Source organism: Ascidia mentula, chromosome 6, assembly GCF_947561715.1.
Source record: "Ascidia mentula chromosome 6, kaAscMent1.1, whole genome shotgun sequence".
NCBI lineage: Eukaryota > Metazoa > Chordata > Ascidiacea > Phlebobranchia > Ascidiidae > Ascidia > Ascidia mentula.
Window position 1 is genome coordinate 20769740 of NC_138571.1, and position 14936 is coordinate 20784675.

The 14936-nt window shown below is 41.2% G+C and overlaps 1 protein-coding gene and 1 pseudogene across 2 annotated transcripts; both read left to right on the plus strand.

Annotated features, from left to right (window-relative positions):
* The window catches only part of LOC145907427 (unconventional myosin-X-like), a 63560-nt pseudogene extending 48882 nt beyond the window's left edge, over positions 1 to 14678 (plus strand).
* On the plus strand, positions 901 to 7809 carry LOC145907461 (U6 snRNA phosphodiesterase 1-like). 2 transcript variants are annotated; one of them, XM_082994867.1, is made up of 2 exons: positions 901 to 1169; positions 7473 to 7809. In XM_082994867.1, the coding sequence occupies exons 1-2, from the start codon at positions 1098 to 1100 to the stop codon at positions 7758 to 7760; spliced, it is 360 nt and encodes a 119-aa protein (XP_082850993.1). In that variant the 5' UTR covers positions 901 to 1097; the 3' UTR covers positions 7761 to 7809. The 2 variants fall into 2 exon arrangements, 1 of the variants encoding a protein (XP_082850993.1); XR_014402881.1 differs by lacking the exon at positions 901 to 1169 and adding an exon at positions 7249 to 7392.
* Positions 14679 to 14936: the final 258 nt, after the last annotated feature.

The window sequence follows — 14936 nt, forward strand, 5'->3', positions numbered from 1 at the left end:
CCAGTTTGAAAACTGATTTCTGGTCAAAAAATGGCGGCCTTGGCTTCGCTTTGTGACGCTTACGGTAGTGATTCTAATTTTAGCGATAACGACGAGCAATTTACGCAAGTAGATCAAGCTGGCACCAAAGTGAATTTGCCTTTACCGCATGCTATTTCTTCATTGTTTGGAGACACCAAGTCGTTGAAACCCCAGGAACACCGAAGTCGAATCCGGTCGTTCCCCCATGAGCGCGGGAATTGGGCAACGTATGTTTACATACCTTACCCTAAAAAATGTTTGGATGAATTTAAATTCAACGTTGAAAAAACACTCGAAAGCAGAGAAAAAGGTATTAAATTATCTGCTTAAATTATTGTGTACAGTTTTAAATGTTTGTGAATGAATTGATAGAATCGACATGGCATCTTGTGGATGATTTCCATGTGAGTATTTCAAGGACTAATGTCATACCTCACCACTGCATAGACCAGGGGTGCACAACCTTTTTACTATTGCCGGCCGCAACACACACACTACTGTGTGCTAACGGCCGCCACTGAATATACTGCTTTTCCAACGATATACCCCTGATAATTACGTCAAGTTGACGTGAGCAATATAAGAAAGGAATGGAAATGATTCCATACCTGAAAAATGTGCACTATTTATTATTTACATTTGCCAAATTATGTATATTACAATTAATGAAATGTCGAATTATTCAATGACTGCCTTGTTCTTGCACGCTAGGTTCACGTCTCCATCATAAAATAATCCACTTCCCATTTGGGATTAAACGCTCCTTTCTCTTGTTTTGACAACCTTTTACGTTTCAGCGACATGACTGAGCGATTCCACTGTTTAGCTTTTTTTACAACTGTACATGCGTAAATAACAATTCACCGACATACTATTGATGTTTTATGACGTCACCATCCATATTGTTGCGCTTTGTCTCGGTTGCGGTGGCTGCACCAGTTACTACTCGCTACAGCGAACGAATGTGTATGACGCGGAAATGGAAATGGGCCTAATTAAAAGCTTAACTCTTGAGACCGCTAGAATAACAAGTTTCAGAAGCAACGACGGCCGCCAATGCATATATTTTGATATAAATGTGCACGGCCGCAAAAAATAGCGTCCGCGGCCGCATGCGGCCGTCGCAGGTTGTGCACCGCTGGTTTAAGGTAAGGGTGAAACGGCCGCAGGTTGTGCACCGCTGGATAGACCCTTTAGTGGAAAGTCCCAGACAAAATTCAAAACAGTTTCGAAGATTTTCAATCACATTATCATCTGATGATTTGAACATTTATGTGAACGATGAAAAAACAAGATCATTTTGTGGGTTTAAGGTAAGTGTAACGGACAGAACTGAGTATGATTTCTGTGGGTGCACTCATGCGCGGAAACTTATTTTGTGTTTGGGTTGTGCGCGTGCTTGTAATGTTGAGTTAGTGTATCCATTGCAATCTAGTTATTTGTACGTTATTTTAATGCCTTCTTGGCTGTGATCAGTTGCATTTCTATTTGAATAAGGTGGAGCCGTGTAGGCATTTAGTTTTAAATCGTGTTTATTCTAGTTTTATTTATCTGTTTGCTGTGAAACTGCAAATTGGAATAAAAGGTTGAGAATTGCACGCATATAAAAAAGTACACGGCAATTAAGGATCTGTATCCTACATTGAATTTAAAACTAAAGTCAAAACTGCATTGTTTTGAGTTACGTCTGTGATCTGTTCACATTGTGACGTAATACGCAACGTGCATAGTTGATTGGAATGGATGAAGCAGGCGAGGAGCCCAATGTTTCTAAGGAACTGTTTAAAATACTGGACGTTGTACGCTCGGGAAATGGTTCTGTAGGGAGATCAAACGCTTCAATAACAAACTGTGGTTCCTTTGGAAAAAGTTTGCGTTCCATCAGCTCGCGTGCACGTAGACTTGTTGATGAAAAATCACTGGCACTAAAGTATGCTCAGGAACAAGTTGCCATTGAGGAAGAAAAACTGCTTGTTGAAGCTGAACAACGTCGTTTAACGTTGGAAGATGAACAACGTCGTTTAACTATGGAATCTGAGCGTCAACGTATAGAACTTGAAGGTAAAATAAAGAGCTTTGAATTGAAAAAGCAAATGGCTAAAGCCAGGGAAGAGGTGGCACAGGCCACACTGGCTGCTGAACATGTCAGTGAAAGTTGCTCTTCATCAGAATCTTTGTCTGATATTGCGTTAGATGGTACACCAGCAAAAAGGTTGCCAATGAAACGTTTGACGTGCTTGACTAAGGCTTTCGATGAGCGGCGTGGCGGAAAAGTTTCGGTTCATGATGTTTCGCCAACATCACCTTTTCTACTAGGAAGACCACATGTTAATGCTGCATCTATAAATGTTCGTGCTGATCACGAATCACCACTTGTTGCATCAAACTCGTTGGGTCCACTGTTAGAATTGGACAAGGCGCATAAAGATTTGCCGCCGTCTCGGAGGGAAACTGGTATTTTGCCTCCAACCGATACTAATATTCCAGGCAAAGGAAGAAACGCTGACGTGGAATATGGGACTCTTGATCAAAGCCCTATGAACCAACCTCTTGGACCTGCAGTATCAGGTACTAGACCGTCTTCAGATATGGTGTTTTTTGCTGAAATGATCAAACAAAGTTTTAATTTGCCATGCTTGACCATAGAGAAGTTTGATGGTGACCCGTACAACTATCACAAATTCCTAAATGACTTTGATCGTCAGATCAATCAAACGAACCTTAGTAACTCTGAAAAACTTAGTTACCTTCGTGAGTTTTGCACTGGACGTGCAAGGTCTAACATTGTGGAATGCAAAAGTTTGCCATCTGATATGGGCTATTCTGAAGCATTGAAAATACTACACCATCGTCATGGACGAATTGAATTAGTGGTTCGTGCATATATGGACAAACTGATTGGAAGGAACCAGCTGCGAGAAAATGACTTTCGAGGTTTGCAAATGTTTCGTGCGCAGGCAGCCGAAAGTTACAAATTGTTTGGAAGATGGAGTTGTCGCTACACGCTGGACTTGCCACAGAATTTGGAGGCTGTGGCTCAGAGAATGCCACCGGATTATATTGCACAGTTCATTACAAAGTGTTCAAAACTTAGACTCAAAGGAATATCTCCAACGTTCCAGACTTTGCTTAATTTCTTGGAAGTTAAGTGTGAAGACATTCTGTCGCCGATGATGAAATACCTTGTGCGGGACACTCAAAAGACAAAGGTTAGGAACCAGTTTGGTAAACAATCTCGAAGTGTGTTTAATACAGTTGTAGCGAACACGGAGTGTGATGGACATCATTGTAAAGGGTTGGTGGAATGTTGAGATTGCGGTGGACGACATAGCTTAAAGGATTGCAAGTCATTTATAGGACGGTCCCTCAAGGAGAAATACCAGTTGGCCCGTCGTTGCAGACTGTGCTTTAAGTGCCTTGGGGCTGGACACTACATTGATGCATGTCCATCTGAGGAGACATGCCAAGTAAAAGGTTGTAGCAAGTCGCATCATACACTGCTACATTGGAGCAAGATTAACAATGCATTGGGACAGTCACGTAAGGGGCGAAGCTCAAGTGCCGCCATTGACCCAGATACGGTAAATGGGGTCGGTGTTGTTGCTTCAACGTCTACTGCTCGATCATTTAATGTGCGATTGAAAGTTGTGCCCGTCAAGGTACGTACTGTGACATCGGATAAATGTGTACTTACATATGCATTTTTGGATAATGGTGCGAATACGACCCTGTGCTGTTCTCGTCTAATGGATAAGCTTGGGCTTAGTGGCAGGTTGAATCCTTTGTCTATTGAAACTATAGCGGGGACGCATAAGATTGATAGTTATTGTGTGACTCTTTCTGTTCATGGTGTGGGACAACACGCTGATGTAGTCTATGACCTAACTGATGTTAGGGTTGTTCCGAAATTACCCAGCTTGGCTGGGAGCATTCCTGTTGGCGAAGACAGTTTAAGATACCCACATATTAGCCATTTAGACTTACCCGTGGTTCGAGATGGTGGGGTTGATTTATTGCTGGCAGCTGATCTGCCTGAAGTTCATGAATATACAGAGATTATCCGTGGAGGTCATGGAGAACCTGATGCATTACATACACCACTTGGATGGTGTCTGTTTGGTACAGAACGCAACAGGGGAAAGACTCAAGCATCAGTAAATTTTGTACAGACTAGCTGTGATCAGTGTGGTCAACTTGATGAAATATTTGGACGAGACTTCATGGATCAGGGAGGTCATAAGCCCACATACTCATTGGAGGACAAGCGGGCTCTTGCTGTGATGGAAAGCACGGCCACTTTGGAGGATGGACATTACCAAATGAGCCTGCCCTGGAAGTCTAATAACCTAAAGCTGCCGTACAATAGAAATATGGCAGAGAGGAGACTAAAGAACCTTATGCGTCGCTTACAGAATGATGAGAAGCTTTGTGAGCAATATAAGAAGAAGATTGCCAATTACATTGAAAACGGATTTGCTCGTCGGATTCCGGATGAATGTCTGAAGCGTACTGATAAAACGTGGTATATTCCTCATCATGCCACTGGGAAGAAGTTTCGCATTGTATTTACAGCAACCTCTTAATGACAATCTGTTTCACGGCCCTGATTTGACCAACTCTCTTGTTGGTGTGCTTTTACGCTTTCGCCAAGACCCTGTGGCAATTATAGCGGATATTAAAGCCATGTTTCATCAGGTTACAGTCCTGCCTGTGGATTGTGACTCTTTGCGGTTTCTTTGGTGGCCTGCAGGTGATTTCACAAAGCCACCAGTTGATTATCAAATGATGGTCCACCTGTTTGGAGCAACAAGTTCTCCCAGCTGTGCAAGTTTTGCATTGAAAAAGACCGTGTCGGATAACAGCCATCTTGTTGGTGAAGATGCTGCAAAGAGTGTTTCAAACAATGCTAGTAATTTAGGATATGGTGCAGTGTGCTACCTTCGATTTGTTGACTCGGTTGGTCATGTCAGTATTTCATTAGTTTGCGGCAAAAGCCGAGTCACTCCCTTAAAGCCCGTTACCGTTCCGCGGCTTGAGTTGGTAGCCGCTGTTATTACGGCGAAGCTCGGTGCTATGGTGGTGCGCGAGTTGGATTACTTCATCGAAAACGTGATGTTTTGGACCGATTCGTTGACCGTGTTGCACTATATCCACAACACTTCAACAAGATTTCAGACATTTGTCGCCAACCGTCTTGCTGTGATTCATGAGTTGTCGAAGCCTTCACAGTGGCATCACGTTGGTACCAAGGATAACCCGGCGGATATTGCTTCGCGTGGTGTAATGCCGTAAGAATACAGTAATGTACGGACGTGGTTTGAAGGACCGGAGTTCTTGCAGAAGGAGGCGAAATTTTGGGCAAGTCGGCCGAATTTGGAAATTGGTTTATTCCAGGACGATTTGGAGATAAAGAGGCAGCGGCGTGTGTATGTCACGATTGTGTCTCCCGATGTGCTGCATCTTTTGCCGCTTCGCTATTCGTGTTTCAAAAGGCTACAGAGGGCGGTCGCGTGGTTGCTGCGTTTTAAACGGTGGATAATTTGGAAATTCTCTCGCCGAGAGGATAGAAGACCAACATTTGAAGTTGAGGGACTTACAACCCACGAGATAACAAATGCGACACTGAGCATTGTTCGACTTGTGCAACGAAAGTCATTTCCGGAGGATGTAAGATGTTTGTTGAACTATGAGAGTTTTGCAGAAGCTTTACACCATACTGCTACACCCAATTACAAATCTAATTTGTGTCCTCTCAACCCGTGTCGCGTTAAGGATGTACTGTATGTTGGAGGACGACTGCAACGAGCGAATTTGGACCAAGAACGTATGCATCAAATTATCATGCCGTATCGCCACCATGTCACCGAATTGCTAGTCATGGACTGCCACATTAGAGAAGGACATTGTGGGGTGCTACATGTTCTTGCTTCTCTAAGACTCAAGTACTGGATAATTAAAGGACATTCCGCGGTGAGAAGTGTTTTGCGGAAATGCCTTTTGTGCAAATTAAGGAGCGCTAAACCCGGGACGCAGATATTGGGGCAGGTGCCTCTGGAGCGAGTTACAATTGGAAAACCTCCGTTTTCAAGTACTGGTGTAGATTATATGGGGCCTCTCTTTGTGAAGCTTGGAAGAAGTCAAGTTAAACGCTACGTTTGTGTTTTTACGTGTTTATGCACAAGGGCAGTGCATTTGGAAGTGTCTCCGTTACTGGATACCTCGGCGTTTATTAACGCATATCGTCGTTTCACTTGTCGCCGTGGTGTCCCGACTGATATGTTTAGCGACAATGGAACAAATTTTGTCGGCGCAGAGCAGGGGCTTCGGGAAAGAATCAGTCAATGGAATCAACATCATGTCCATTCAAGTTTGCTGCAAGTTGGGACGAATTGGCATTTTAACCCACCAGCGGCCAGTCATCAGGGAGGAATATGGGAGAGAATCATCCGGTCAGTTCGACGGATTCTGTGCGCTTTGCTTGGGAGCACTTCTTTGACCGATGATACGTTAACGACCTTAATAAGTGAGGTAGAACGTATACTGAACAATCGTCCGCTAACATCAGTTAGTGACGATGCCAAGGATTTGAAGGCTCTCACACCAAATGGGTTGTTGATCAATTCGCTTCATCCTTCCCTCTCTCCTGGAGTTTTTTGCAAGGCAGATGGTTATCGTCGATCCTGGCGCATGGCGCAGATGTTGGCTGATCGGTTTTGGGAGCGCTGGATGCGCGAATATATGCCTTTGCTCCAGGTGCGTCAGAAGTGGATGCATCCTTCGCGAAACCTTGCTGTTGGAGATTTAGTTTTAATTGCTGATAACCAGACACCACGCGGTGATTGGCCAAAAGGAATGATTGAAGAGGTCTTCCCCGACAAGGAAGGATCTGTTCGCAGAGTGTGTGTTCGTACTGCGCGTGCTGTATTCAAACGCGATGTACATAAGATTTGTCTCCTGGAGGCAGCATGACTTGTGTGTGGTGTTGTTTAGTGTTTGTTCTGCCGTTTTATTGATAAATAATTATGTGGTTATTATTTAGGGGTCGGAATGTAACGGACAGAACTGAGTATGATTTCTGTGGGTGCACTCATGCGCGGAAACTTATTTTGTGTTTGGGTTGTGCGCGTGCTTGTAATGTTGAGTTAGTGTATCCATTGCAATCTAGTTATTTGTACGTTATTTTAATGCCTTCTTGGCTGTGATCAGTTGCATTCTATTTGAATAAGGTGGAGCCGTGTAGGCATTTAGTTTTAAATCGTGTTTATTCTAGTTTTATTTATCTGTTTGCTGTGAAACTGCAAATTGGAATAAAAGGTTGAGAATTGCACGCATATAAAAAAGTACACGGCAATTAAGGATCTGTATCCTACAGTAAGGGTGAAACTTTTTGACAGCATTTCTTGTCTTGATTTGGTATCAGATTGTTTGTTATTGTTTCCAAACAATTCCAGATTTCAGCACAACCTGCAGTTCAACAACTGAATAAAGTCGTTCAGATCGTGGATAATGCATTCATGGATTTTCATTGCAAGCCTTACTACACAAACCCATCCTATCACATGAGTGTTGCTTGGCATCTCAACCAATTCACAGAAGAATCCAAATTAATTTCAAAACTGTCATCAAATTGGAACAGAATAGAATTGGAGAACCCTGAACTTTTTACAATTGATGTGGATGAGGTTGTTTGTAAAAGTGGCAACAAAATGTTTTCATGTAAACTAAGTTCCATCAGTTGACATCCACAATACTCACATGGACATCGGTATTGCCACCATTTCGTCGGACTTTAGTGAGTTTTTCCACTTTTTGTGGTCGAGTTAAATTCTTGTTTAGCTCCAGATTTGAACTGCTACATTAAATCTTTTATGTAACATTTTGTTCTTTTAATAAAGTTTCTGTTTAACTTTTATTGTTTGTCTCATACAGGTTCCAGCACAAAAATCTGTTGTGAACATTTCTAAACATGAGAACCGGCGCTGTTTATAAACGTGATATCATGAATTGCTGAACAGCCGCAAAATGCAGGTTTTTAATTTGAACTGTTTATTATCACGTTGAGTTATGCTGACCTAAACTCCATACATGAAGTAAAAACTGTGTACAAATTTGTTAAAAGCAAAATTGATTGTAAAGAAAAATGCATATGAGCCATAACAAACCATATGATTTGATACAGTTGGATACCAAGCAGTTGTTTGGGCATAATGCGCTCCACAGTGGTTCGTCTCTATTGTTTGATGCCCAGTTATGGGTACCCAACTGACTTACGTTGGAAATATCTGTTCCTGGCTAGTTTGCGAGCTAGTCCAGGGCCACAGTCACCAACTGCACTTATGAGACCCCTACAAGACAAAACCATCCACAGTGTCCCCAGGTCTATTTCAATAAGGTTGGAATAGGAAAATTTTGGCTAAAAATATTTGTTTGTAAAAGAAACAGAAAACAACAACAGTTGAACTGAAAGAAAAAGTATTAAAATTGCAAACAGATGTTGAAGAAGCAAAAGTGAAGTAAATATCCTTGAACAATATAGCAGGAGAGAATGCATTGAAATATGTATGTTCGCAATTTTAATACTTTTTCTTTCAGTTCAATTGTTGTTGTTTTCTGTTTTTTTTAAAAACAAATATTTTGAGTAACATAAACTAAAGAAGAATGCACCGACCAAATTGCAATTGCCAAACACATGGGAGTATTGATTCAAAAAACTGATCTGGCATCTCACACAGAATACCTGTGAGAACAACAAGCAGCTCATCAAAATAATCCCCACCGATAACTGAAAGTTTATCTCAAGGAAAATCAAGAATTAAATATTTTTAACAAATCAAATCTGCATTTCCCTAACTCCAAAGAAACAACTTTCAACCTGCAAAATATTTTCATGACAGAAAGTTTGACAAGACAAAACCGAAAATTATTCAACACTTGCTTGCAGCACAAAAAAAGACAAGCCTTTAAGTATATTTGGACAAACAATGGGACAATACTACTTAGTGAAAATGATGTAAGTAAGATCAGAGCCATAACTCAACTGCTGATTTGAAACAGCATTGAACTTCCATCTCTATAAAGCAAAGTATTGTATTTACATTTTTTTGTTATTTAATGTAAACAATGACTGTATTTTATACAAATCTACTACACAACATGTGTGTTTCTTGTTTTCCCGCCATTATTCAGGGGTTCGTTGTGAAACCAAACGCGATCGAATATTTCAAGAACAGCAACCGCGATGCCCAGAAGATCGGGTCGATGGGACTCAACAGTCTCTGTGTTGTCACCTCACCGGACGAGAACGTCTTTGTAAGTCCCTGGTGTATGTAGGAGTAAAAGTGGGCTTTCGTGTGTTTACTAGAGATGAACACTTGTTAATCGAACCTCGCTGTGAGATCCTGTATAGTTGGACGATTCCGTCTTACCATGCAAAACATGTAAAACTTAAAATCATAAAACGAATGTAATAAAATTTAATAATATGTATGTTGCCTACACGAAAAGCACTTGTTTAAACATGATCAGTCTGGTATAATACAAAGGAAATATACGTTGATTCCATTAAGCATGTGATTTTTTGTGTAATATTACTGAACATTGACCGGCAGCTGTAGTTTCGATCCACACTTTCTATACCAGAAGTTACGCCACCTCTATTTCACTACAGACGCAGACAGGTTTGTGGGAGATTGTTGTGTACAGGAGGAAGCACACCCTCCGACTCAGCACGGAGGTAGAGGAAGACGCGAACATCTGGAGCAGTGAGATCCAGGCTATGATAGATGGACAACCTCTGATTATCACCAAAACAAAGATCCTAATGGACAAGATCAAGGTACAGAAGTGTAGAATTGAAACTGAGCTTGTTGCTTGGAGTAATCTGCTTACAGGGCAACTGCTTCGATCTAATATGTCGGTAATGTGTCTGGTGATATCTTGCCACTTAAGTAGCCAGGCGAAAAGCTTCTTGCATTGAAATTACCTGCTTAAAAAACACATCAGGAAATATTATTACAATGTTGTTAACAAAACGACTCTGCCCAAAGCATTTCATTCTTTCACTTATATTTAGCATGTTGCCCATAGTGTATGAAAATATGACTAAAATTTGTGTATGTTGCAACAGCGTTCCGATGACAATGAAAAGGAGATCGACTTAATCTATAAGAGGAACCCAATCTTCAGGCAATCAAGCGAGCCTTTAAGATCCCCTTTGCTATCCCTTCCATACGAACAGGTGACCCTGCAATTATTACAACTATCCGTCCCAGAATCCAATGCTAACGCAAACTTAATAGTGCTGCAAGTATCCATGTGGTTGTCATAAAACCACGATGACGTCAACATCATCTTACCCGAACTATCTGTGACGTAACATTGCTCATATTGTTGTGTTGCTAACGAACCAAGTTGATTATTCCAAAAAAAATAAAAAATTAATAGTTTCGCTACTTAGAAAAAAAAGGCATAGAAATCATAATCAACCGTTGTTCGCTCACAGGTGCCCTCTTGTGACGACCACTACACGTTGAGGGACGAGGCTGTGAGGATTTTTAACGTCCTCCTTCAAATAGAAGAACGGACTTTCCAGAACATTGAGGAGGAAGCGAAATCACTCCAGGTAAAAATTGTTTTTAAATTTTGCTTTTTGATATTTCTCGAATTCCCGCCTGTAATTGAGTTTCCTCCCCTATATATTTGCACATGTTATGACGTTTGTCAGGTAATTGTGGATCTTTCTTTGCAATGAGTGGGGAATGATGTTCACAGATCACAATTTATATCAAAGTTTTACTTGACGTCAATCAGCATTCAAAACAGACAATCAAAAAGCATTGCGACACCGTCCAGCCAACAAACCATCTATCTGTTCGTTTCAGGCGATCATGCGAGTGTGCCACGGCTCCAAGCTATTCCAGGACGAGCTTTATCTCCAATTAATCAAACAAACCGCCATCTACACCCTCCAACTCACCACAGACGAGCAAATGTGTGACCAGCTTCATGTGACGTCATGTCCGCATTACTGGCATCTCATAGCTTGTATGTGTTGCGCGTACCGCCCATCACGTCCCGTGCTGTCTTACCTGAAGCTGCATCTAAAGAGGTATGACGTCACCAAAGTGTGTAAATAACTTGGTTATCCAATGTAGAGTTCGCGGAACCCTTAACACAAAAGGTTTACTAAATTTTGGGGGTTCTTGGTTAAGTTAAACAATCTTTTAAGGTTTCGCAGACGAAAATTTTGGGAATATCTGGTCTGAGCGCTAATTCTAAAACATCTCTAACCCCACTTTTGTTGGTAAACCAGAATTTATTGCTTGCCTCAATGCTTTGTATTCCCAGTAAAGTTGAAACAAAATGCTCGTTTAATGATAGATAAACCAAGAAATATCTTAAACCTTCACGTCCACCGACGATTTTGCCGGGCCAAACTGGTGGGGCGTGCGCCACTTTGGGAAGCACTTGCTACTAAGCAGTAGTTTTGCATTACAGCGGATCGGGTTATCTTACCTCGCGCTGTTGACTGCACACAAATGTGCCATAAGATGCCTGGGAATCTGTACAGTAATGATTATTCAGGGATCCTTTTCACCGTTTGTTTATTAACATCCGTTATCAGGGTACAAGAGCGATTTCCTGGTACTCTTGGTGGAGCTTATGCTGAGTTCGGTGAAAATGCGCTGAGTCAGCAGACGTCACGTCGACGTGAGATGGTTCCTTCCATTGCTGAGATTTGTGCTGTGCTGGAGATGAGGGACCTGGTCACTGTGATTAACTGCTATGGTGGCGCAACATGCGAAATCTACATTAACTCTTTCACCACTGCTGGAAAGGCAAGTAGAGCATTGCTGCAAATTGTAATGTCGAACACTCGGAAGTATTTCTTGTATAATTTTGAATTGTATTTTCTTCTGATGATCTGGTTTTGTTGGTTGGTGGCAAACATGCTTCTTTTTCAATATTTGTTATTAAATTATGTTCTGCATTTTTATGTGTTCAGAAGCGTATCGTTGTTTTAGTTACAAAATATTTTTACTTTAAATTAGAGGAGTTACTTTAGACAGTTTACGTCCAACTTTGGTGTTCAGGTTGTCCAGAAACTCCAGCATGGAATGAACGTGGAAGGGAATAAGAACACGTTCGCATTATTCGAACACAAGGGCGATGTTGACAGAGCGATTGAACCAAACACTTTCCTCGCTGATATCGTTGCAAAGTTCGAACAGTAAGTTGCCGTTGGAACTTTTTTACTTGATTTGAGAATTCTAGTTACAAATTCGTTGCTAGCAATTGGTCACACAGCTCAAAGAAGAAAATAAAAATATTATCGTACAAAGTACATTTCGCAACATGTAATTTAACCCTTTCTCATGTAACGCGAAACATTCGAATTCAAACAGAACAAACTCGGAATCACAAACGAATCCGGATAGTGGCGGTAAGGATTCGGAATGGGTATTCTACTTCAAACTTTACTGTGTGTTCGATCCGATTGATGCACGGGAAGACTCAATCGAATATCACTTCGTTTACGAAGACGTGAGTCGGGAGTTTCTCTGTTTCCAATCAGTGATTTTAGTTTTTTTGATTGAAAACTTGCCTCGGTTGATTCTGTCGTCATGGTAACCTGGCATCCAACGCGGATTTCACGAAGCCCTAGAATTCCTAACATGAGCTACTGGATACCTTAAATCGTCTGGGTTCCTTCTCAACTCAAATAACTTTGGCGAAAAAATTTCGGGAAACACTGACTTTGAGTGATTGACTTAAAATAAATATTTACTCATTTTTGTATTTTGTATTTTGTAAACGCAGGAGTTTCCAATGCAGAAAATAAATTTCATACAACCTCTAGCTTTCTTAAAAACATCAACTCAGAACTTCCCTATTGTCGCAGGTCCACGAACAAGTGATACAGGGACTTTACCCTCTATCTGATGACGTATTGAAAGATATCGCAGCTTTAAGGTTGCAATTCGCTGAAGGAAATTACCATCAAATCAATATTGAGTAAGTTTATTTAAGTGGAGACGAAACTTTATCTTCATTGCTTCGTTCCGTTTAACCAACAAAAAGCATAAAAATATAAAAATGCCAATGGATTTTCAAAACTTCTTTTGCGAATATAAAACATGGATTTCTTTTTCCAGTGCTGACATCGGCAAATATTATCCAATCAACAAGTTGATGGCCGCTTACGAGATCACAAACGAAAACGAAGACTTCTACTTCAAACGAACCGATTCTTTCTCGAATGAATTAAATGCAAACTCAATGCCAGCCAAGAAACGTTCTGTGAGTAAAGGTTTTTATTCGGTCTCAATTTGATTTTTTCGATAATTAAGACGTTCTCATAAATTACGTAAAATTTCAAACTCGCCACGTAGATCTCCCCCTCTTCGAACACATCCTTTCATACCATGCTAGTTATCCGTTTCCATGGGGGCCTGACTCGATAAACTGTGGTTTTATCGGTGCCTGTGCCATTTTATTCCGCATATTTATTGTTCGCACGCGTTCAAGTCGTTTTTGTTCAAAAGAAAATTAAGTTATATTTGGACGTTGGCATCAACCGCGCATGAACCGTATTCCACAACTAATCGTCATTCTTTAAATCAGCTCGTATATTGATAGTTAGTAAAATAACAAAGGATTTTGATTTGTGGACGAAGCGAATTGAGGCCGAAACGTTAAAATTTAACAAATCGTTTTTGTCAACGAAGAGTTTCGTCAGATTTTAATTCTTTCAGGGGTCGAGTCTTTTCAACACGTTCCGGAAGAGAGGGATGAAGAAGGCGAAGGAGGAAGGTGAGAGCGGTGAGATGAAGAGGACTCTCTTCCTGGAGGAACTGCAGGATGTCAAATCAAACGTCCTGGATAGATGGAGGAGATTGAGAGAAATGCCGCAAGAAGACGCCGTGGTCAGTATCACAATAATCTCACTAAACAATAAGACTGGAGTTTTGTGTCATTGGATGTCGGGACATCTCTGCCCGTGGTTGATATTTATTGGCATTGTATTTGGGTGCTTGATGTTTAAATATTATTCGCATAATTTTATGTTCAGCATATTTCGCGTTCTCTTCATTCCGTCTAATTCCTTTTATCTCAACAATTTGTTTCAGGCTGAATATGTTAACCTTGCACGTCGGTGGCCCGGATACGGATCCTACTTGTTTAAAGTTGAAAATCACGACGCGCAGTTCGGTCAAACCCTTCTCACTCTGGCGATATCGGCCCAGGGAGCAACTGTGTTCAAACGAGGTCACTCACAGTCCCTGGATCATTTCTCATATGAAAAGTAAGTTTGATCGAACACAATGGTTCGTTTTCAACGCGGGAAGACACGAAACTTGTTGGAGTTATTGGCTCTCAACGTTTCTGCTTATCGGTCTTATGAATATAATGCAGTTTGAAAAGTCTCAGAACCACTGTTCCAAACAATTAAACAAGATTTTGCAGCTACATTCCTTGAGTTGAACATGTTATTGTGTCTTCCTCTCAGGATCCAGTCTTTCGGAGCGGGATCTGCGAATGTTTTCAGACTTCAGACCGAGTCAAGAGGGGACATTTCCTTCACCGCAGAACAAGTTAATGAGATTGTGAAACTCATGCGAGCTTACGTCACCGCCCTCTTCCGCCGAAAGCATTGAAAGTTGACACCGAGCAATTTTATTGCGTTCAGATTTTAACGAAACTTTAGTATTTGTCGTTCTAGCCACAAACTTGAATGTTAAGATCAGGGGTTTTCCACAGGGTTACCATATGAACCTCAGCGATCTATATCAATGGCTTCCACATTACCACACAATATTACCTTCGCCGATGCATTTTTGTGACATTACTCAGCAAAAACTTTCGTCGGTTGGGAGGATCCACAGAGTTAACCAGGGTGTCGTTGTACCCGAACG